Source organism: Humulus lupulus, chromosome 2, assembly GCF_963169125.1.
Source record: "Humulus lupulus chromosome 2, drHumLupu1.1, whole genome shotgun sequence".
Taxonomy (NCBI): Eukaryota; Viridiplantae; Streptophyta; class Magnoliopsida; order Rosales; family Cannabaceae; genus Humulus; species Humulus lupulus.
Window position 1 is genome coordinate 2,996,009 of NC_084794.1, and position 23,892 is coordinate 3,019,900.

At 31.0% G+C, this 23,892-nt stretch overlaps 3 protein-coding genes and 1 long non-coding RNA gene across 5 annotated transcripts; 1 reads left to right on the forward strand and 3 right to left on the reverse strand.

The window, feature by feature from the left end:
* Nucleotides 1-5,176: 5,176 nt before the first annotated feature.
* Nucleotides 5,177-5,549, reverse strand: LOC133815774 (uncharacterized). The gene is made up of 3 exons (XR_009884835.1): nt 5,493-5,549; nt 5,330-5,381; nt 5,177-5,251 (listed from the first exon to the last, which is right to left on the reverse strand). It is a non-coding gene; the product is annotated as an uncharacterized LOC133815774 (long non-coding RNA).
* Nucleotides 5,550-8,094: 2,545 nt separating this feature from the next.
* LOC133816895 (patatin-like protein 2) lies at nt 8,095-11,447 on the reverse strand. 2 transcript variants are annotated; one of them, XM_062249219.1, is made up of 7 exons: nt 11,163-11,447; nt 10,896-11,077; nt 10,141-10,330; nt 9,890-10,054; nt 9,116-9,412; nt 8,850-9,025; nt 8,095-8,435 (listed from the first exon to the last, which is right to left on the reverse strand). In XM_062249219.1, exons 1-7 carry the CDS (start codon nt 11,292-11,294, stop codon nt 8,375-8,377), a joined length of 1,203 nt encoding a protein of 400 aa, XP_062105203.1. In that variant the 5' UTR covers nt 11,295-11,447; the 3' UTR covers nt 8,095-8,374. The 2 variants fall into 2 exon arrangements, with proteins under 2 accessions (XP_062105203.1, XP_062105202.1); XM_062249218.1 differs by having other exon boundaries at nt 10,141-10,333; nt 11,163-11,446.
* Nucleotides 11,448-14,736: 3,289 nt separating this feature from the next.
* Nucleotides 14,737-17,212, forward strand: LOC133815775 (GDSL esterase/lipase At5g22810-like). The gene is made up of 5 exons (XM_062248576.1): nt 14,737-15,082; nt 15,371-15,501; nt 15,619-15,852; nt 15,957-16,212; nt 16,838-17,212. Exons 1-5 carry the CDS (start codon nt 14,839-14,841, stop codon nt 17,026-17,028), a joined length of 1,056 nt encoding a protein of 351 aa, XP_062104560.1. The 5' UTR covers nt 14,737-14,838; the 3' UTR covers nt 17,029-17,212.
* Nucleotides 17,213-18,469: 1,257 nt separating this feature from the next.
* On the reverse strand, nt 18,470-22,719 carry LOC133820003 (GDSL esterase/lipase At5g03810-like). The gene is made up of 6 exons (XM_062253399.1): nt 22,514-22,719; nt 20,556-20,803; nt 20,297-20,427; nt 19,556-19,792; nt 18,765-19,020; nt 18,470-18,663 (listed from the first exon to the last, which is right to left on the reverse strand). The coding sequence occupies exons 1-6, from the start codon at nt 22,717-22,719 to the stop codon at nt 18,470-18,472; spliced, it is 1,272 nt and encodes a 423-aa protein (XP_062109383.1).
* Nucleotides 22,720-23,892: the final 1,173 nt, after the last annotated feature.

Sequence of the window (23,892 nt, forward strand, 5' to 3'; positions counted from 1 at the left end):
TTTTGACTAATTTTCTTTGGTAAACTGTACGAAATTCTATTTTTAACACTAACTTTAGTATTATGAACAATTAACTCAGGTTGTATCCTCTTCCCAAGCCACAAAGTATCATTTTTGGCCTTCCAAATGTGATAGAGTAAAGCTGCTATAGCTGCTATAGCAGCCGAAAACACTTGCTTCTGAAATTTGCTATTAGAAGCTCTCTCAATCCACCTAACAACTTTCCTCAAAGTGGTTAGCTTAGTTCCCCAATTCAGCCACTGTAATATCTGATGGTAGCAAAATAAACTGAAATGGTTCCTTAAATTGTTGAGGTACATCAGCGAAATCCAAGTAATGTCCTGGCAACAACAAAGTGACTTGGAGGCCTATCTCGCGGAAAAAAGCTTTGTCCTCCAAGACAACCACTTTGTCCGTCCTAGGATCAAGCTGAAGATCTAGTGGTTTCCCGGAATTTTGCCTTCGAATTTCAAGTGGCTTCGAATTAGCCAGGCCACGACCCTTTCTTCTCGGCACTTCAGCTATCCACATTTTCAAGAATAACCGAAATTTGAAATATTAATATATATTAAACATTCGTTGAGCTTGACTTTCAAGCTATGAGCAAAATTTGAAAATTATTATTAACCTAACTCGCAGGAAGAGGGTACTCTACTAGGATCTGGCGGGTCTAGACCTCCACCATCTCCGCCGTGAGAGGTGGCTATATCTGCTGACATTATACTTAGGAACAAAGATGATTAGTTAATATTAAATTATTAGTTAGTATCAAATATCACCAATGGAAATGAACAAAATGATTACAAGTCTCATATATTATATTTTAAACAATTGTCTTTATTACAAAAATATAAAAACTAAGTAGAATAATCACTATCACTTTCATCATTAATTAAATTAACATCAATCGGAGACACATGATTAACATCATCTTCACAAATATCAACTAGCTATTCATCTTCTTCATCGACTTCTTCTTCGCCTAAGTCGTCATTTATGAAATTTTCATCCAATCGATCAGCAGGTGAATTTTGTATAGTGCCAATATATGTTGCAGGTTCATGAGATTCCATAACCAACTGACCGAGATCCACGGTCAACACAAAATTTGATGAGTTTCTTTCATGTAACATGAACATTTGCATCAGCTTCATCGTCCTTGATGTCCCAAATTTGACGGTGATTGACATCCTCAACAATTTTCCAGTGTCGGCCTCTAAGTAGATCATCGAGATAGAATACTTGTTTAGCTTGGCTAGCAAGTATATAAGGCTCATCTTTGTACCATTCGCTACTGACGTTTATACTAGTGATATTATTTTCAGTGATTGTTTTCTTCTTGCTTGGATCAGTGTTAAACCATTTACACCTAAACAATGCAACTGAATATGCACCAGTGAAAGATAAGACCAGTACTTCTTGAAGCGTGCCATAATAGTTAAAACCTTCAGTTCCCGCAACAGACACTCCACTATTTTGTGTGGTGCGCTTTTGATCTCGGTCATAAGCGATAATTCGAACACCGTTAACTATACAACCTTCGTAGTATGTTGCCAAGTGATCTGACCCAGATGCTAAAGCTAGCAACTCATCACCATTCTCTAAAGATCCATGTTTGTGCAAGTCATATATCTAAATAAATTAATAAACCTATATTAGAATGATAAAAATATCATTATGATAATAAAGGTTTAAAAATAATCTCAATTTTACCTTCTTATGAAACCACTGGCGAAAATTTTTCTTCTATAAAAAAGATTATGATCACCATCTGGGAATTTCAGTTTGATCTCTACTAGGTGTTCGCTGTAAATTTGAATGCTTTGGAATAAAATAATTTGGAATAAACATAAATTTAACTTTAAAGGGAATAAACTTACTCTAAGTAATCCTGAATTTCGGGTGAATTGTTAATGATGAACCATTCAGCCATTTCACGAGTCGCAAGATCGAGAGGCTTGAGAGTTCCCTTTGTTAGGGGACGACATTGAGATTGAAACACAGTAAGGTGTCGTGGGACATACACCTCATCTTTATTGCGATCAAGACGATTAAATTTAGTTTCAACCCCTTTGAAAAACATCGAACAAAATGTCATAGCCTCATCAGCGACATAGCCTTCAGCTATTGACCCTTCAGGACGAGCTTTATTTCCCACGTAGTTCTTCAATTATTTCATGTACCTTTCAAAAGGATACATCCATCTCATAAATACTGGTCCACCCAAAATTGCTTCTTCAGGCAAATGTAAGACCAAGTGAATCATTATATCAAAAAAAGCCGGAGGAAAGATCAACTCCATCTTGCACAACTCCATCCAGACAAACTACTTCGAGCTGGAAAATCATTGACTGTCCATAAAAGGGCTGCGCGCAGCTTGAACATAGTGTTGGTCGTACTATCTCTCGTAACAACTCCGTTAGCCCACAACTCCTTCAACTCATCCACCAATGGTCTTAGAAATACATCTATGTCCTTACCCGGTGATTTTGGACCAGGAATAAGGATGGTCAGCATCAAATTGTTGTCTTTCATACATAACCAAGGTGGAAGATTATAGTTCGCCAACACCACAGGCCACATGCTGTATGCCAGGTTCGTGTTGCCAAATGGATTAAATCCATCAGTAGCTAAGCCTAAACGGACATTCCTAGGATCACTTGCAAAACCAGGATGATTGACGTCAAAGTTCTTCCACGCCGTCCCATCCACCGGGTGTCGCATCATTCCATCATCTTTCGATTTCCCAGTGTGGTGCCATAGCATGTCCTTCGTTGTAAGCCTTGAGTTGTATAGTCATTTCAACCGGGGTGTCAATGGAAAGTAACGCATCACCTTATGCGGCACCTTTTTTCCTTTAAATTTTTCAAAAGTAACCCATCAACTAGTACGGCAAACTGGACATTCCTCTTTGTTTGCATGCTCTTTGTAAAATAAACAGCAATCATATTGGCACACATGAATCGACTCGTATCCCAACCCTAATTTCTTCAATCTCTTTTTAGCCTCATAGTACGTTGATGGAATTTTATTTTCCTTCAGAAAGGAAAGCTTTAACAACTTCAATAATTCATCGAATATGTTGTTAGTAATCTTCCCTCTAACTTTCAAATGTAATAGCTTAGCTAAGAAGTTAAGGGAAGAAATCCAATCACATCCAGGATACAACTCAGCTTCAATCTCCTCAAATAACTCGTCGTAATATTGACTTGCGCCACTATTATCTACTTGCTCAGTAGTCGGTAACAGGAAGTCCTCCACTATGGGAATCATCTCGTCAACTTCATCATCATCAACTACCTCATCAACAACATCTAGTTCCGCTTCCCCATGATAAATCCACCTCTCATAACCTTGATAAAATCCCCTATCGAATACATGTGCTTCGACAACAGGTAAAATTTCAAGCCTATTATTTATGCATTTGACACACGGACACCTAATTCTTCCATCAGAGTCCTTATATTCCGAGGCCATCCTCAAAAAAGATTGTAGACCATTCCAATATTCTTGACAAGCACGATTTCTCAATGTTGTCCAAGTTTTGTCAATCGCCATCTAGAGTGTTACAAGAGTTTGTGAGTTTTAGTAATGTGAATAGGAATGGATAACAAAAAAATTTGTTATCATTTTTTAAATCTTAAGAAATATTATAATATCTTATGTTATTTTATGATGTTTTATTAGATAATGTTATTCAAATTTAAAAAAAAAATCATTTCATTATTTTATTGTTAATACTTTAAACTTATCATTTCTGTGCCGATATCCCTGTAATCGATGGCTGTAGTCAACAACCATCAATCACAAGCATACCGAGACAGAAAAAATAAATTATTATAAGATATGTAGTAATTTTTAATTAATCATTATTAATTGTAAAAAAATTTATTAAATTTTTTTTAATTTCTATATTAAAATAATTTAATAATAGTTAATATTATTAATTAGATAACATTAACTATTAAATTATATAATTAATAATATTAACTATATAATTAATCATTATTAATTTTTAAGATTTGTATTAAATTAAATTAAATTATTCAATTAGATAATGTTATTTAATAAAAAATAAATTATTATAAGATATGTAGTAATTTTTAATTAATCATTATTAATTGTAAAAACTTTTATTAAATAAAATTTTCAATTTCTATATTCAAATAATTTAATATTAGATAATAATATTTAATAAATAAATTAAAATAATTTCTTATAATAATTTATTATTTATTTAATTAATCGTTATTAATTTTAAAGACTTATTAAATTAAATTATTTAATTAAATAATGTTGAATCAAAATTTTATTATTTAATTAATTAAAAAATAAAAAAATAAATTTTTATAAGATATGTAGTAAATTTTAATTAATCATTATTAATTGTAAAAACTTTTATTAAATAAAATTTTCAATTTCTATATTAAAATAATTTAATAATAGTTAATATTATTAATTAGATAACATTAACTATCAAATTATATAATTAATAATATTAACTATTTAATTAATCATTATTAATTTTTAAGATTTGTATTAAATTAAATTATTCAATTAGATAATATTATTTAATAAAAAATAAATTATTATAAGATATGTAGTAATTTTTAATTAAACATTATTAATTGTAAAAACTTTTATTAAATAAAATTTTCAATTTCTATATTCAAATAATTTAATATTAGATAATAATATTTAATAAAAAAATTAAAATATTTTCTTATAATAATTTATTATTTATTTAATTAATCATTATTAATTTTAAAGACTTATTAAATCAAATTATTTAATTAAATAGTGTTGAATTAAACTTTTATTATTTAATTAATTAAAAATAGTAAAAGATAAACTAGCTTAATAAGCATAAAAATGTAGATACTTAAAACAGGGCTGAAATAAGAACAAGAATTCTTAGAAAGAAAAATTTCAAACTAACTCCAATGTTAAATTGTACATTACATAACAGAGAGTGAACTAAGAAACTTATGTGTTACTAGGAGCATTTGATTGAAAAATAAACTTAGTGGCATGTAATAATACTTTTTCTCATTCACAACAATGCAGCTTTTGAGCAAAAACAGCACCCGAAATAGACAGAGTTTTCTTCATTGAAAAGCTATTTATCCAAACAAACAGAGTAACACAAAGATTTAGAGGAGGATAAGGAATCATACTTGCCAAATACCCCAAAGAAAAATATCCAAAGTAGGGATCTACACCAGGTGGACTCCTTGTAAACGATCCAAGTCTGATATAAAAATACATACACACAATCAATTTCAGACATACTTTCCCAAAATTAAGCAAATATATATATAGAACATACCGATAAAACAGCGAAGATTATGTAAAAATCAACCCAAGTTGTCACAAGCCACCTGAAACAAAGTAGCAATGAGTGATTAATTTGTTAAACTATAAATGACATCGAAGTGAAAAATGAAAAATAAAGATATATATAAATATATATATATAGAGAGAGAACGAACTGGGAAACAGTTTTATGGCGACTTGGTGTAAAGAACGTGGTGTAAATTATAGTGACGGGAGAAGAATGGGGTCCAAGAAAATGGCAGTCGAGAGAAGAATAGGTGAGGGAGAAGAATGGGCCGGGACGTCGGAACAAAATAGCAAAATATGTTAACAGACATTATATAATATTATTACCGGCAGGTCTCCACCGGTAATACAACATCACCGGCGGGTCCCGCCGCATTTAATCCGCCGGTAATGCACTATCACCGGCGGGTCCGCCGCTATTAACCCGCCGGTATTATACTATTACCGGCGGGTCCCGCCGGTATCACCATAACTCGTCGACGAGTCCCGCCGCTATCACCATAACCCCGCCGGTAAAATCCCCGCCGGTAATAAATTTGAAACTGGTCTCCAGGCATTGTATTAGCGGCGGATAATCCGCCTCTAATAATAGGAAAGTCCGCCGCTAATAAAAAAATTAATTTTTTATTTTGATTTCCTCATTATTAGCGGCGGACCCAGTACTCCGCCGCTAATATACTGCACATTACCGGCGGACTAAGTCCGTCGGTAATATTTCCGCCTCTAAAAACTATTTTTCTTGTAGTGATTGCAGACCTCTTTCCAATCCAACACGAATGGTTAGGTCGATTGATGACATACATTTATTAGTAAGCCTATATTATTTATGAGTTCGTTTAGTTCTAAGTTTAGTTTTATGTAAATGTGTTAATGTTAATGCTAGCTATCTTACTTAAGTACTTATTTTTATGCTTATGTATGACATTTCTAATTAATGAAAGTTAGCATATTTTCATTAAAAAAATCATAACTAATTCTAATTGTAAAAATATGTATAACTATAAATTCATATAATTAGACTATTTAAAAAAATTAGGACAAAAAAAATATAAAAATAGAATTGGGTCATTTTAAAATAATTAAAAATAATTATTCTAAAAAAAAAAATTAGAGGGGGGTTCTGCTTCGGTTTTTACATAATAACCGAAGTAGAAAGTCTATTTTTCACTTCGGTTCTTATCTACTTTTAACTTTGTCCTGAACTACTGCAATTACGAATTTAAGCGAAAACCGAAGTAAATCCAACATAAAAACTAAAGTAAAAACCATTGGTTCCTTCCATAACTAAAATGTTTCTCAGTTATATATACTTAGCAAGAGATCGATCAGAAGTATATATATTAGCGCTATCTAAAGAGTTTTTTTGTATATGATATAACTTATTATGTCTCTCAAAGAAATGGATGATATCGATCAGTTTCTTGTACTTGAATTTCATGGTGGGGAAACTAGGGTGTAGTTATATAGGAGCTTCAAAGTACATGGAATTTTCTAACTTTAACATTTTCTGATTGGGGACCATGAAATTAAAGTGGAGAAAAGCTAATATTTTCAATGGAAAATTTATCCAATTTTGACCAGATCATGGTTGTAATTTCACTTCTTTATTTGACCCCAACAGTATAATTGACAGCATTTCCGTGCAAGTACGTTTGTGATATTTAATTAACTTTTGTTCATATTAGAGATATTCACATAATATTCCTATCTTATCCTTTCACTATATGTGTACCAAAATTATATATAATCTCTTCACTGAAGAATATATATATCGTGAGAATTGTAGGTGAGACTCGAGAATAGTAGGTAAGTTAACTTTAATAATTAGGTGATCAATCGAATGAAGACTAACGTGTGATATTGGCTATATAGTTAGGCAAAAAACCCTAATTAAGATCATAATTAACTTTGTGACTTCTTCTTTATTATATTAATTAAACCAATCAACTCTTGTCTAGGGCAACATATAAACTGAAAAAGACATGAAAGGGATGCCTAACTTTACTATATTTTTTAGAAGATAAACAATCCATACACAATTAGTTTAATTCGTAAGAGGTGGCGCCACATCTTAGCTAGCTAGGATAGGTCAATTAGGGCGACACTATCATGTTTAAAATTTAGATTTCTAAGTTCCAAGAATGCGAAAATTCAAAGGCGGCAAAATATGCAAATCTATTATCCAATATTTGACAAATAATAATATTAGAGACGCTCACAAAGTCGGCAAAATATTCAAATCATTATGAATTATTTGAAGAATAATGTTAGAGACACTCATAAAGTCGGCGAAATATATAAATGATATTTTTGAATATTTGACTGATAAAGTTAGAGAAACAAAGTCCGCGAAATATACAAATGATATGAAATGAATTAACCAAAACATGTACGTAATTAAATTAATAATTATAAATATGTAGTTTTAAATTATAATCATATTAGATGTCTAAATTTTACATTTCATCAATAAAATATTATAGGATTGTAATCAATCATATTATAATCATATGAATTATCATTATGTATAGGTCAATTAGGGCGACACTATCATGTTTGAAATATAGATTTCTAAGTTCTAAGAATGCGAAAATTCAAAGGCGGCGAAATATGAAAATCTTATAGTCCAAATGATATACAAATGATATTTGACAGTATACTGACATGTAAAAAAAAAAAAAAATTACAATTTATCAATATATCGAAAATACTATAAATATAAAGATTAACAATCACTACTCTATATATATATTTATATATAAACATATCTTTGATAGCTAGGAGTTGAAATTATTAGTCACAATTCGGTTTATTTTCTTATTGAAAAATTAAATATCCATGGTACACACGATAAAATAATACAAGCAAATATACCACATGAAATTAATCATGAAGTGTTAAATCATATATAAAATTATTACAAATAAATAAATAGTGGTAATCAATCAGAACACAACATACTATATGTGAATTGTTTTTGTAGTAACTAATATATTAACAAAATAATTGGATCAGCCTATCCCTCAAGTTTTTAGATTGCCTTTCTATCCTCACCACGAGTCTTTCTTTCCCGGGAAAGTATTTCCGCAACCCTGCACCAAAATAAATAAATAAATAAATTGATATAATTTTGCATAATTAAAGAGTACTTACATATATATGAATATTTTAACACTTTATATTCTATTTTTTTTTATGATGAAGTACATTATAGTTATAATAAATATCTCCTTAATTATTTAGAAATTTTTAATAATTTACGATATTGAAATCAGAGTTAAACAATCAGTTGCACGTGTGCCTAATCTTTTTTATACTCGTGGTAAACAGATTATTTAAACTCTAATTTCGACACTATAAATTATTTATAATTTCTTAAAAAAATTAATGAAATACTTAATATAACTCTTATGTACGCTGTCATTAAAAACAAATTGGTTAATTTTCGTGCGAAAAATAGAAAAATGCCACCCTAATGCACCTACAGAAACACCTTATATATATACCTTTTGATAGCCACTTCATTTGTAACATCATCATGACAAGGTTCTTGTAAACCTGTCTCCAAATTAACTCTCGTAACAGGTTTCTTCAACAAAGCCTCTCCAACTTTCACAAGCTCGTTAAGGTTTTCATCGGTGGCAATGTCTACAGAAGATACCTTTTCGGCCAATGTATCATCCTGCGCGCATTGATTAATTTTAATACCGTTATATACATATACAGTTAATGCAATTCATGTATGCATAGAAGATATCATTGAAATATATACCTGGATACGAAGATAGTGAGTCTCAGAGTCTAGAGCCTGTAATAGTGTGGAGAGGTAAAAATCGACCAAGTCACTGCTTGCTTGGGTGAAAATATCGACCAAAGGAGTGGAATGGTGGCTGCTCAACCACCCCAGAACACCCCACTTGGCTGCTTCGACTGCGTTGTACTTGTCATCAGCTTTTGGCGTACCCGTTCCTAACGACACGATCAAGCATCGCCCATACGTACGCTTGGTCACAGAGAAACTACTCCCTGAGTTGATGTCCTTTGACACTTCGTTCATAGCCACCAAAGTCTGATCCATCGATTATGATGAAAATAAATAAGTTCATTCATGAAATATATATATATATATGGAAATTATCATTTTATTTTAAGTTTTACCGGTAGGGCTCTCAGTATTATCAACATTTGAATAGTTTTTGGCGCGATTTTTTTATGACCGTGTATATTGTAGCTATTTAGAACATCGGTGCGATTTTAAAAAAATTCTGAATATTTTACGGTACTGAAAACTAGGTTCAAATATGTTGTTGTATACGTGACTAATTTTTTTTTATGCGCGTGGAAAACAATATATTTTAACCTAGTTTTCGATACCGTAAACTATCCGGAATTTTCTGAAAATTTGCATGATACTCTAAACAACTACAATACACACGATCATAAAAAAAAATTACGCCAAAAACTGTTCATGAGTCGAAAAATAATGAAAGTCTACTGGTAGAGCTTAAAGTAAAGCTATATTAATTTACGACAATATAATATGTACCGGATTGTTAGCCGCCATAGCACCATCGATGAGGTTAAACTCTCTGATCGCTTGGCCGTTGGAATCTTTGGTTTCGAAAGTATGGGCCGGAAGATAGGTTGGGGCTGCCGAAGTCCCGGTGCATATATCAGAGAGTAGGGCATCTAGGCTTGAATTCTTTCTCACCTAATAATAATAATAATTATATGAACCATTAAATCACATTAATAACGATGATTACTATATCACCATGTATAGAATTATATATTTACCTCGTAGGAAGAGAAGATAGTGGGTTGGAGGCGTTTGATGTCAAAGGTGGGGATAACAACGTTGGTCAATGTCTGACTCAACCGTAGCTCTCCTAATGTCTCCTTGAGTAGGCTGCGAAAATACTTACCATCATATTTTGGACCAACTAGAGATCTAATTGTCTCCGCCGCACCCCCAAATATTGGAATACTACTGCATATGAATTTAAAAAATTCCAACGTCAATAACTATGCATAACCTAAATTAGTTATACATCATATACTAATTAGGTTCTCATATATATATATATATAATATTATGGGTACGTGTAGTCTAGAGTGCCACTCCTAAAAATAGGTATACCTCCAATTATCATGGGCAATTTTTTTAGGGCTATGAATATTATAATTATCTAGAGAATTTTGTAAAATTTTGAAATTTTTTGAATAGTTTACAGTGCCGAAAACAATGTTTAAATAATTTATTGCATGTGGATGGCTATTTTTTCTTTATAGGAGTGGAAGATAACTTATTTGAACCATATTTTCGATACTGTAAATTATTCGAAATTTTATGAAAATTTGTAAGACGCTCTAACTAACTACAATTTACACGATCATAACAAATAAATTTAAGCTGAAAATCATTCCACTACAACCAAAATTAAAAAAAGGGGCACTGGTGTTCCCAAAAACATTTGCACTCTAGAATTTTCAAATATTTATAACTATTTTATATCTTTTATATGATAATGTATTGCACTGTTATTCATTACCTATCTTGAGGAAAAATCTTAGGACAGTGTTTGAGGTAGAAATCGTTGATATCCTTGGCAGCAAATAAGGGTCGACCGTTTTCATTCGGGGCAGTAAGCATGGCTGTAACGAGTCCACCAGTACTTGTTCCAGCGATCACATCAAAGTAGTCTGCAATCCTTACTTCCTCACCATCTAGTCTCTGCATACATATACATATATAGAGAGAGTTAATAAACTAAAACGAAGCTTATTTATATATGCATACGGCGTCGTTTTGTACGTACCTGAAGCTCGGATTCTAGACAGCTGAGAATGGTGCCGGGAATAATACCCCTTATCCCACCACCATCGATGCTAAGGACAGTGATGACATTATCATAAGTTGGAGACTGTAAAAATGACCTTGCTCTCTCCATTTTACTATAACAAATAACTCAGATTCTTAAGAACTAAAATCAACAAAGATAGAAAAACTTGCGACGAAGGTGTTTTTTTTTTATCACAAGAGAAGAAGAGCTTATTAAGAGTATTTGTGGTGTTGTGTATGCAATTTTTGAGACAAGAAAGAAATGAATCTCGAGTGCTCGTTATATATGCAATTTTTTGGGTTTGAACTTTGACTTGTCACACCTGCCAAAAGGTTGGATATTTGACTATTAATTCAACTTTTCAAATATAATTAATGTATAAGTGAGACTACTATTTCATCTTCTTTCCTGTTTCTGATCCTGATTTGATCTTACGATGTAGAAATTATTATAAATAGGAAGTTGGTACGAAGTAGTCCCATTGTTAGAAAATTATACACGTAGATGACTTTTTAATCGATCACATAGAATTTGTTATATTATCGATTTAAAATTCCCAGGCGGCATTTTTTGTACTTATTGATAGCATATTTTGAGTGGCCCAAATAAATTTAGGGATGATGATATCTTGTAACAGGTTCGTGATGATGATACTTTTCTTCGATATATAATCGTGTGGACCGATTCCAATATACCCTACCCCATGAAAGGTCTGATTTTGTCATTATTTTATACAGTGAAAAGAATAACTTTGTCTTGTTTAGGCTTTGCAAAGTTAAAATATTATGGAAAAATCACACCTAGTACTAGCACTGTAAATTTCAAAAAAATTTGAAAAATAAAGAATTTTACAAAAATGATAAAAATACCAATAATAACTTGTTACGGTTCTGTAGTCGCCTGATACAGTTTTTTATTTAGTCTGTAAATGTTATTTACAAAATTGTAACATATGGTTACAAATTTGTAAATTTTAATTACATATTTGTAAACTTTAGTTACAAAAAAACTGTATTGTTACAAATTTGTAAACTTTGTTTACAAAAAAATAATCCGTATTTATGATTATGCCACTTCGTATTTTTGTAATTTTTTACTGATTCTGTATTTTTAGTAATTTTTTCGACCAGCTGTCTAAAATTTTCGACCGGTTGTTTGAATTTTTCGACCACCTATCTAAATTTTCAACTAGCTGTCTAAATTATGAGAGACAATTTTGCAAAGAATTATTAAAATTAGGCTAGAATGCAAAATGATTTTAAAAAATAGGTAATTTTGCCAAGGACTTCTCTGTCTCTCTTCTTCTTCTTAAATAATAATTGTGTTGCTTATTACATTGTAGAAATTAGATGTGGTATCCAATTTAAAGGAACCTCTTTCATTTTCACCCATTATTTTAGATTTTCACCTTAATACCCAATATTTCATTAACATACCTATTATATCCCTCTCATTTCATATTGAACTAGTGGAGCTTGTAGAATATTATTTAAAGAGGGAAGTAAATAACATATTTAGGCAAAGATTGAGATTTTTACATTGGACTTCTAGTAGTGTTTTAAGGGTAATATGAGGAATGTGATTAAAAAAGTGGGTAATATTCAACTAAATGTTATTAGTAGCTATTTTTGGTTAACTAATCCTAAATCTGGGTACATTTCAAGTTATCCCTATTTTACATTCATATTCTCACTAATATCAAGCTCTAGATAGATAAAATTAACCTTCACTCTCCAACAAAAAAAAATATAGATACAAATAACAGAAAATGTTATCAAGGACTTAAGTGTGTAACTAATAAATAGTAAATTTTTGGCGAGTTAAATGCTACAAATAAGTAAATAAGGACCCCAATTGATATTAATGGTTACTGTGTGAATGTTACGTGTAATTCTGAGACAAAGGAGATTTATAAGTTAGACTGAGTCATTAATTAAAAAGTATGCCAAGTGTAGAAGTCAATCGTCAATGTCTTATTATTAGGAGAAGAAGAAGCTTCCAAGGTAATTTTGAGGAAATTGCATTCTTCTTTCTTTCTTCGAAAATTTGCTTCTCTCTTCTATATTACCTTACATTTTTTTTTTTTCAAATATACTTAACATACCTAAAAAATTATCTTATTACACATATTTTTATCTTTTCTTACCTGATCATGTATCACTTTTTGAAACAAAAGAAAAATAATGGACAATATATTTTATTTATTTTTATATGTGGCACTTTTTAGGCCCTTTTGTTTAGGAAAAATTACACTTAGCACTGCAAATTAAAAATATAGAATTTTATAAAAATTACAAAAATACGGATAACAGTTTGTTACGGTTCTTAATCGTTTGTTACAACTTTCTAGTTAGTGTGTAAATATTGTTTACAAAATTGTAAGTTTTAATTACAAATTTGTAAACTTTGTTTACAAAAAAAAATCATATTTATGATTATGCCACTCATTATTTTTGTAATTTTGTACAGATTACATATTTTTGGTATTATTTTTAAAACTTAAGGTATTTTTGTAAATTTCTCTCAAACAAAACTCTTGTAAAGTTTCCATGAAAGTAGCTAACATATTGGCCCAGTTTGACTTATGGGCTTCTTTTTACTGGGCCAGTATATTTAACAAATTCACAATAAATTTCTTTCTTTTATTTCTAAGTATTTGGTATCTGATTCCGATTGATCGAAGATCATATAAAGATTTCATTCAAAGTATCTAGTTGAAGCTTTTAATTAAGTCTCTTACTTTTCATTTGGGTTTGACAAGAAAAAAAAAAAGGGTGTCCTAGAAGCTGTAGAACAGCTCAAAGGATATATAATCAAGACACTCCACAACCATCCATCTTTTTGTTTTGGTATTTTATTTTCTCGTGTACAAATTTACACTTGATAAAATTGTGGTTTTCCTTAAAAATAATAATAGTAGTTAAAGGGTACGTAGAAGAGGTTTCTTTTCTCATTGTCTTATTCAAATCAAACATAAAGGGCATTGACGATGTCATTTTCTTTAGAGATAAGCCAAGCAAAAATTAGAGTCCACAAGAAAACTATGACCATACATATATAAAATTTTAATCCTATGTGACTATATAAGACTATTCCAAGGTTATTAATAGATACCCTTGACCTACTAATTTATAAGAAAATTACACTGTTTCTGGCGACCCATCAAATCTAAATGATCATTCGTATTGGTTTTACTCAATATTAATTCTAAGTAATAACAATAATAAATAAATAAAAAAAATTAACCATCATTAATCACTACATATAAACATATATAGTTTATTTTGTACAAATTAAATATTGATCAGCTTGGACTCGTAAAGCATAGCTGGCCTAGTACCTAACAAATATTTATTAACTATATAGTAATTTAAAGTATGGAGAAAAGAAAAAGTTTGCTAGTTGAACTGTATTAATCTAAAGTTTCTGGCAATTAATTTTCTAATACAAACAATCGAAAGACCATGTACAATCAAGAAAGTTAAAAAAAAAAAAAAAAAAGTGCTATAGATTTCTTGCAACTCTCATTCTCTTTCAAATAAATGGCTATATATATCACATTTAGGCCTATATAAATTTTTGCATTCCCAAAATTAAATTTTTTTAGCTAAGATTATATATATATATACAAGAATTAATATCAATATACAATATGGCTTCCCAAAGTTACTCCGTGGCCATTTTTGGTACAGTTATTTTGGTTATTTTGTCTCTGGTTCAAGGGCAGCCCTTAGTTCCAGCACTGTTTATATTTGGAGATTCAGTGGTTGATGTGGGTAACAACAACCAACTAGCCACCATTATTAGGGCAAATTTTCCTCCTTATGGCAGAGACTTCGTCAGTCACAGGCCAACTGGTCGTTTTTCTAATGGAAAGCTAGCCACTGATTTCACAGGTATATATACATATAACTATACAAAGTACACGTAATTTTATTCCATATACGTATACACTTCGAATAGATTTTGTTTAATTTAGAAAGCACACAATGAAAGCTACATATTTTTAAAGGAACATTATTCAAATTGGTATTTGGAATATTATATTATAATTAAATTTGATCTCTTTACTATTATATGGTCGTCATGTTATTTCAATTTACTTAAAAACCCTTCAACATCTATGTAAATTTCTCTAATGAGTTTTTGGTATTTGGTGCTTTTTCTTTGGTTTTGTTGCACAGCTGAGATGCTTGGTTTCAGTTCGTACCCACCAGCTTATCTTAGCAGAAGAGCTATTGGAAGAAATCTATTGATTGGGGCCAACTTTGCTTCTGCTGCTTCTGGCTATTTTGACCCTACAGCAAATATATATGTAATTAAATACATAAACATATATTATATATATTTGTCATTATATAAAAATATCTATATACCTCTCTATATATAGAAATAGTCACTCTCTATTTTTTTTACGTCTTTTTTTTTGCAGCATTCAATCCCACTAACGAGACAACTAGGGTACTACAGAGACTACCAAGGAAAGGTTGTGTCCATGGTGGGGTCAAACAATGCTTCATCCATTTTCTCTAATGGAATTTACCTAATCAGTTCTGGAAGCAGTGACTTTCTCCAAAACTACTACATCAACCCTCTTCTTCACAACACCTATACCATCGACCAATTTTTCAACATTCTCTTCCAAAATGTTGCACAATTTATCGAGGTACGTAATAAGTAGGGATGACAATTTGACCCGGCAGAATAGTACAATAGAATTTATAATGAATCAAAAACTAAATATATTAATTAAATTATTATGTAATAAAGGAATTGTATGGAATGGGAGCAAGAAAGATTGGAGTGACAACATTGCCACCAATGGGGTGCCTACCAGCTGCGATAACATTGTTTGGATCAGGGAGCAATCAGTGTGTGGAAAGAATAAACAACGATGCTATTTCCTTCAACACAAGACTCAATTCCACAGCTCAAAACTTGCAAAACAGGTTATCTGGTCTCAACTTGGTTGTCTTGGATATTTACACACCTCTTCGCAACCTTATTGCGCAGCCTGCTGAAAATGGTACCTCTTCGATCGTGTTTTTCATTCATGGTTGTTCGCTAAATTTATCAATATTAACAAAATAATTTTTTTTAATTTTAGCCCCAATATGTATATATATCGAGCTTTTTTGGATACCTACATAGCAATTGTTATAGTTTTTTGGTCATATAGCGTATAAATAAATATGACACTTTTTCTACAGGGACTTCACTTTAAGTCCTTTTGATGGGGTCCTCAGTGTTCTCGACTTGTGAACAGTTTTCGGCGCAATTTTTTTTATGAACATGTATATTGTAGTTGTTTAGAGCCTCCTATAAATTTTCAAAAAATTCTGAATAGTTTACAGTACCGAAAACTAGGTTTAACACATGTTATTTTCCACGCGCATAAAAAAAATTAGTCACACGTGCAATAACATGTTTGAACCTAATTTTCGGTATTGTAAACTATTCAGAATTTTCTGAAAATTTGCAGGATGTTCTAAATAGCTACAATATATACGATCATAAAAAAAATTGCACCGAAAACTGTTCACGGGTCGAGAACACTGAGAGCCCCACCAATAAGACTTAAAATAAAACCCCTATAGTAAAATTCCCCTAATTAAATATTTATATAATGTGATATTATGTTTTTATTATAGGGTTTTCTGAAGCAAGGAGAGGGTGCTGTGGATCAGGGTTACTAGAAACCTCACTACTATGCAACCGAAGGGCAATTGGGACATGTAACAATGCATCTGAGTATGTATTTTGGGATGCTTATCACCCTTCCGAGGCAGCCAATAAAATTCTTGCTAATGCTTTAATCAGTGCTGGTCTTTCCCTGGTCTAATAATATATATCCCAATGTTAATGAAGGGCTTTTTTTTTTAATATTGAATTTCATGACTTGTTATTTCTTGTGTACGTGTGTTTAATCAAGTAAATTAAGAACACTATTTTTAGTGTCTATTTGTACTATTTATGTATCAATTGTGAAGGCCGTACAATGAAAATAATTATGCCTTGCTACTTGAGAGCAATGTCTTATTATTATAACATACATATATGATTCATTATCTCATATATAAATATATTTTTTTTTCTTTGAAAATAATGCCTTGCGACCTGTACTCTCATGTCTAGATATCATGCCCAATTTTAGCAAATTTTGTCAATCTTTTCGAAACACACACAAAATGAAATTTTACTAATCAAAGGAAATGAAAACTCTCCAACTTTTGAAACTACACCACGGAATATGTGGGAGTAGTTTCTCCAAATCCCAACTAATTCTATTAGCGGAATGTTTGATTCACAACTGTCATAATAAATCCATTAACTATAATGTTATTTTTAGTTTTTGGTCTATAAAATGACAGCAGAGAAAAAAATTCAGATGAAACAAGAGAAATACCAAATTAGATGAGAGAGCTAAAGTGTGGAAATTAGGAATGAGTATTGAGAAAGGTTGTGAGAGCAGGGATTGGGGAACTGTATTGAGAAATACAATTGTTGGGAAAATGCTTGCTCAGGGATTGAGAGGAAAACAATTGTGTGATTTGAGTGTTTAGAGAGTTTGATCCAAGATTGTTCCAAAAAGTTTCATTGAAGCTTTGTACTCATTTCGTTGAGTGAATAAAGAAGAGATATCGGTTCCTAAAACTGGATTAGGTTCAAGAGCACATTGATCTTGTTCTCAACCAATATATATACTTGTATTGATTTATGCTTTCATGCTTTTCGTTTTCTAACTGTTTGATAGCTAGTCTTACTGATTTGTGTTCTTAGATTCATCTCTTGTTCACTAAGATTCATCTAAAGTTCTTGAACTTCATTTCCAACATAATAGTATTTTAGCAATCTGATATAAATGCCACATATATCTTTAGGACATTAAAATACTGTGCCAATAAAATTCTTCTTTTTCTGTAGTGTATAATCTACCATTGTCCTATTAACTCAATACAAAACTCACCACCATAGCACAATTATATATAGGCCTTTGAAAATTTAATGTGTACAACCTAACATTTTGTTGAGTTAACTTGAATAAAAATACACTTGTAGAGACTCAATTAGAGAATCAAAGAGAGTGAGCTAGCTTCACTAACAACTGAAAAACCAATTGCCAAGATGAGCTGGCACTTATATCACTAATAAGTTAGCGATTTACAAAAAGGGAAAATTTTAAACAATAATAGGATGAGAAAATAGTGACTATTACAAAATTGACTTGTATTAACACTTTCTTAAACATCAATTAGAGACATAATTAATAATAATAATTATGATTAGAAGACGAGGGAAGTGCCAGCAGTGATCATATCATTAGCAAGTATATTGTTGGCAGCCTCTGAAGGATGAAAAGAGTCCCAAAACACATAATCAGATGCATTCGAACACGTTCCAATCGACAATTTATTGCATAGAATTGACGATTCTACCAACCCTGTTCCACAACAACCCTTCTCTGTCTCTTTAAATCCTATAAAAAAATAGTTATATATTATGATCATTAATTAATTTATAATATGTATTGATCGATGAACTAAATAAAAGATAAAAGGAAAGAAATATGGTACGTACCATGTTCTTTAGGATTTTTGATAAGATTGTAGAGAGGTTGGTAGATGTCTAAGACAACCAAGTTTAAGGTGGATAATCTATTTCGTAGGGTTTGAGAAGTTGAGTTTAATCTTTTATTAAACGAAAGAGCTTCATAATTGAGTTTTTCCACACATTGGTCATTTCCAAAACCAAATAATGTCATGGATCCTGGCAAGCACCCTAGTGGTGGCAATGAAGTTACTCCAATCTTTCTTGCTCCCATCGAATACAAATTCTACATATATATATATATATAAATCACACCATGATAAATATTTCTTTTAATAATATATTAAATACATGTCAAATGGTTTATTATTATTAGGTGCATCATATCATGTGTTATTATTAAATAAATTTTTGTATGTATACAAATCACTAAAGATGTATACATTGCAGTTATAGTAAACATTCCACGCATAATATTTCTCTTTTGCGAAAACAGGGTTCCAAACATCTGCTACATACCATTGTGTGCGAAATAAGTTGTTGAACCCTGTTCTCGATTGACATAATAATATATTAACTCCAGAGTTAACTATTAAGTGTGGGAGGTTTACTATAATTACAATTGTACACAGTTAGATATAAAACTAGGATCATAATTTATCCACGTAGATGAATCCGATAATGCACCACAACCGCTCCTATATATACTTAACATGTGAAGAATTAAACAAATTAAGGCATGTAGATGAAAAATCAACGTATAGATAAGCTTTTCTAGATTAATTGACAAATAAAAGTGAATATATTTGATAAAATAATACCTCAACAAATTGTGCATATTTTTTTAGAAGAGGAACAAAATATTGCTCAGCTGTTGGATAGGTAGCCTGAAGAGTGGGACTAATATGATAGTTTTGAAGAAAGTCACTTGTTCCAGCGCTGATTACGTAAAGACCACCTGAAAATATCGACGAAGCTTTTTCTTCACCCACCATTCCTACTACTCTCCTTTGGTACTCTCCATAATTTTCCAACTGCTTCGTTAATGAAACTGTAAGCTACAAAATCCAACCATGCATATATGTTTAATGATAGTCTAATTTTTTATCATAATGAAAAGAAAAAAAAATGTCACAATCAATTTATATAGGGGATATTTCGGTACAGCCAACATTTTGGTGCATACGGTTGGAACATTTAAATAAATTTTTTTTATGAAAGTGTACACTGATGTCAATTAATACATTCTGCAAAATTTTAAAAATTTCTGAATAGTTTACGGTGCCAAAAATAAGGTTGTTGTATTCGTATTTATTTTTTATATGCGGGTGTAAAATTCAACTGTTTGAACATTGCTTTTAGCACGGTAAACTATTCTAAATTTTTTGAAAATTTGCAGGATGTCTTAAATGACAACAATGTACATTGTCATAAAAAAAAATTGGAAAAAAAATTGTCTAAATGCACGAACCGTACCTTGGCTGCACCGAAGTGCTACCCTATATATATATATATATACTATGGTTAAAAGCTATTAATTAAGAAAACATGGTGTAATTTACATATAAGTCAGCTGTAGAATCATCATATCCTGAAGCAGCTGAAGCAAAGTTTGCTCCAATCAAAAGATTCTTATCTGTGGCATTTGTGTTTAGATAAGCAGATGGATAAGATTCGAATGCGAGAGTGTCAACTGCGATTGAAAAGATAAAATTAAGTAATTAACAATGACTTAGAGAATATGATTAATATATTTAATCAGGGGATGAATGAATTAATTAATTAATGTTTTTGGTTAGAGGAGATTATTACATTAATTACCTAAGTAATCAATGGCTAATTTTCCATTAGAAAATCGACCGGTTGGGGTGTGGTTGGTAAAGTCCCTTCCGTAAGGAAGAAAATTGGATTTGATAACAGTTGGTAAATTGTTATTGTTGCCAACATCGAGTACTGAATCTCCAAAAAGAAAAACTGCTGGAACTAATTGAGTTTTAACGCCATTTATTAACCATAACCTGAGAAAAAATGAGAAGATTATGGCTATATTGAAATTAATTAAATCAAAACTACAAAAGAAATATATTAAAATTTATCAAGATTAAAGTTTCATATTATCATACAATGTGAAGAGCTTCCAAGAGAGAGAGAAAGATAGCCAGAGGAACGTCATGTAGAAATTTGTTAAGGAAGAAAGAAAAGAAGAGAAAAAAATGCTTTGTATATGGCTTTCAATTTATTTATTTTTGTAAATTTTATTACTAGGTTTATATATGTATAAATGGCTTTCAATTTTATTAGGTTTGAATGTTTTTCTAAAATTCTTACGTTCTTGCGCATGATTAGCTCTATATTGATGCACCTTTTGTTGTTGTAGTGATGGTGAAAATGTAATTTGGAATATGGGATAGACAAACAAGTTTGAATTCAAGGTTGACGTTGAGAACAATTTTCTAAATATAGTTTTTTTTTTTTTTTACTTGTAAAAATTTGGGAAGTTATGTATAATTCTCTACATAGAAACTGTCTATATATATATATATATATATATATATAACACACACATTGAAAAGCGAAAAATTAAGTTAGACGAGTCATTGTTTGTCAAAATATGGAGTACTAACTTTTACCCAGAGAATGTTCTTCAATAAAACGTCAATTTTCGTCATAAATGACAATGTTCTTGAACAACGATCGATGTTACTCATAAAACGATAATATTTTTTGAAAACGACTGTATACTTTAAAAGCGACAAGATTTTATCAAACGGTAATTTAACTAGACAACGACAACATTTGAAAAACGATAAATTTAATGCAAAACGACAACTATCATAAAAACGATATTATTATTAACAAAAACGGTTTTTTTTTTCCATGAAAACTACAATTTTGCTGTCCTGTTAATTGTTCCCTTGATCCGTTAATTTGTGATATATATATATTATCTATAATTTTAATAAAAAATGATTCACTATTTTTTTTAAATATATATATAATAAAATCAATTATAGTTCTATAAGATTTATAAATATTCAATAATATTTACATATATGACATTTAAGCACAACGTTAACATAAATATATATTTACATGACTACATGACATATATATATATAAAATACAATAATGATTAAAAAAAAATAATAGAAATAAAATAAGAATAGAAAAATTCATATTGTAATATACATGCATAAATTGTTTTTAGTTTCTAATTTATCTCATAATGTCCTTTGGTAAATTTAATGAAGAAAAATTTCAATTACTTGATAAAAAATAAATTATCACGCACTTTTATAAAATAAAAAAAACGATATGTATGTTGTTGACATTGTTTTTCGTCAACTTAAATCTGAAGAACACTAAACACTAAATTAAGAAAATAAATAAGAACAATCAGGATTTTACGTGGTTCAGCAGTTAAAATCTGCCTAGTCCACGAGTCAATATTGTTGAGTGGTGGTATTCTCTTAAAGCTTTAACAAAGCAATTTAGCAGAGTATTCTCAGTGCCAAATTGTGCGTATCTACAAATAAAATTCTCCAGTCTATTTATAGACTGGTTAACAAAATATTTTCCCTTTTAATTCGAAAAGTTATGATTCAAATTTGAAATACATATAATTAAATATACTAATCGTGTAATATCCCATGATAATCGGGATTAATTATCAGATATCAACAAATCCCCAAGGAATAGAGATTTCCTAAAAGCCACCGCGCCCAAACTGGGTTTCCGACCTCAAACATACAGTTTACACACTTTCGAGATCGACCAACATCATAAGCTCATTATTCTGGTTAGCCTCACCTTTAGCCAGCAATATCATCGATCTTAACCCTCGAAGATCAACATTTTTCGAGTTTGCAATGAAGGTAATTGCTCTCAAATACTCCGGAGAAGATCCATCCTTTCGAGCTTGATGCTTAAGCTCGAATCTTCTTAACTGGTGCTTGATCACCAATAGGAGCAAATCAAGAAACATGTTAATTTATACAAGTGTTGAGCCCTTACTTGACATTTTCGAGCTTAATTACACTTTACGAGCCTACACTTCGAGTCTTATTTATGACGATTTCGAAATTTGGGTGTAACATTTTGCCCCCTCAAAAGTATTGGTTCGAATCCTATAAGAAGGAAACTTTTGAACTTCATCTTTCAAAAACGTGCCACCTACCACACTCGAGTATGGACACGCGTCACTCGGGGATTGCACACCCAGAGTACTCAAGTACTCCCTATTTATGCACACGTCCTTTCATATAACCCCTTTTTTCCGCCATTGTTAGAATTAAACCCCATCAATCAGATCATTTCTCAACTCGAATCAATTCGACCTTTGACATCCCTCTTTGACGTATATATATACCCCACCTTCTTCCTCGTTCTTCACTTTTACTTCTTCATATAACACAAACCAGAGAAAAAGAAAGGAAGAACCGAAGTTTTCCTTGCATGTTTTCAAAGCCCAAAAAGCAAAGTACTATTTCAACCTTTGACACCGCTTCTTCAGTCTACGATGTCATCATATCTACGAACAACTTTGTGTATGTTTCTGTTCTTGAATCTCTTACTTTGGTATATACTTTTTTTTTTATGTGTTTCTTCTATTCATGAGAATACCTTCACTAGTTTTTACCAATTTTTTTTTAAGGCTTCACTTTGGCACTAGGCAAGCTTTTGCTCCGAGTAGATTTGGAGTAGCTATAATCACAGTTTAGACCAAAAATAATTCTGGTACAAACATGTAAAAATGGAGTTTTTTTGGTAATGGATGGTTTCGTGTAGCTTAAGAAATAGAGTTTTTGTTTGTTTAGGGTTTTAAACGCACGAATCCCAAAAATATCACCTTTTCAGGTAACTGCCAACTTTTTCTCTGAAAATCTGGGATTCTTTTAAACTAGTATTAACCTCCCCACTCTCACATGGGTGCATCCTCAATGCGCGAACTTTACAATAGTTCAGGAATGACATTTGACTCAATCTCGCCCTTTTGAGCCTTCAATCTCGATTGAGGCAATCTTGTTATCTCGAGCTTTCGAACTCGAGTTATCAAAATTATAATTTCCTTATGATTTTCTATATAATAGGCTCTCACCTTTTTATTCATTTTTAGATGTCCCAATACTCTGAGAATCGGTGGGGGCCCGAGCTCTTT

What these genes read in the sequence shown, in the direction of transcription:
- LOC133816895 (XM_062249218.1), bottom strand. Translation starts at nt 11,294, where the DNA reads ATGGAGAGAGCAAGGTCATTTTTACAGTCTCCAACTTATGATAATGTC. An exon ending in AAGATTTTTCCTCAAGATAG is followed by an intron (nt 10,334 to 10,895) that starts GTAATGAATAAC and finishes ATTCATATGCAG; the next exon opens with TAGTATTCCAATATTTGGGG. An exon ending in CTCACTATCTTCGTATCCAG is followed by an intron (nt 9,026 to 9,115) that starts GTATATATTTCA and finishes CAATGCGCGCAG; the next exon opens with GATGATACATTGGCCGAAAA.
- LOC133815775 (XM_062248576.1), top strand. Translation starts at nt 14,839, where the DNA reads ATGGCTTCCCAAAGTTACTCCGTGGCCATTTTTGGTACAGTTATTTTG. An exon ending in ACCCTACAGCAAATATATAT is followed by an intron (nt 15,502 to 15,618) that starts GTAATTAAATAC and finishes TTTTTTTTGCAG; the next exon opens with CATTCAATCCCACTAACGAG. An exon ending in TGCGCAGCCTGCTGAAAATG is followed by an intron (nt 16,213 to 16,837) that starts GTACCTCTTCGA and finishes TTTTTATTATAG; the next exon opens with GGTTTTCTGAAGCAAGGAGA.
- LOC133820003 (XM_062253399.1), bottom strand. Translation starts at nt 22,719, where the DNA reads ATGTTTCTTGATTTGCTCCTATTGGTGATCAAGCACCAGTTAAGAAGA. An exon ending in ATTCTACAGCTGACTTATAT is followed by an intron (nt 19,793 to 20,296) that starts GTAAATTACACC and finishes TGGATTTTGTAG; the next exon opens with CTTACAGTTTCATTAACGAA. An exon ending in CAAAAATCCTAAAGAACATG is followed by an intron (nt 18,664 to 18,764) that starts GTACGTACCATA and finishes ATTTTTTTATAG; the next exon opens with GATTTAAAGAGACAGAGAAG.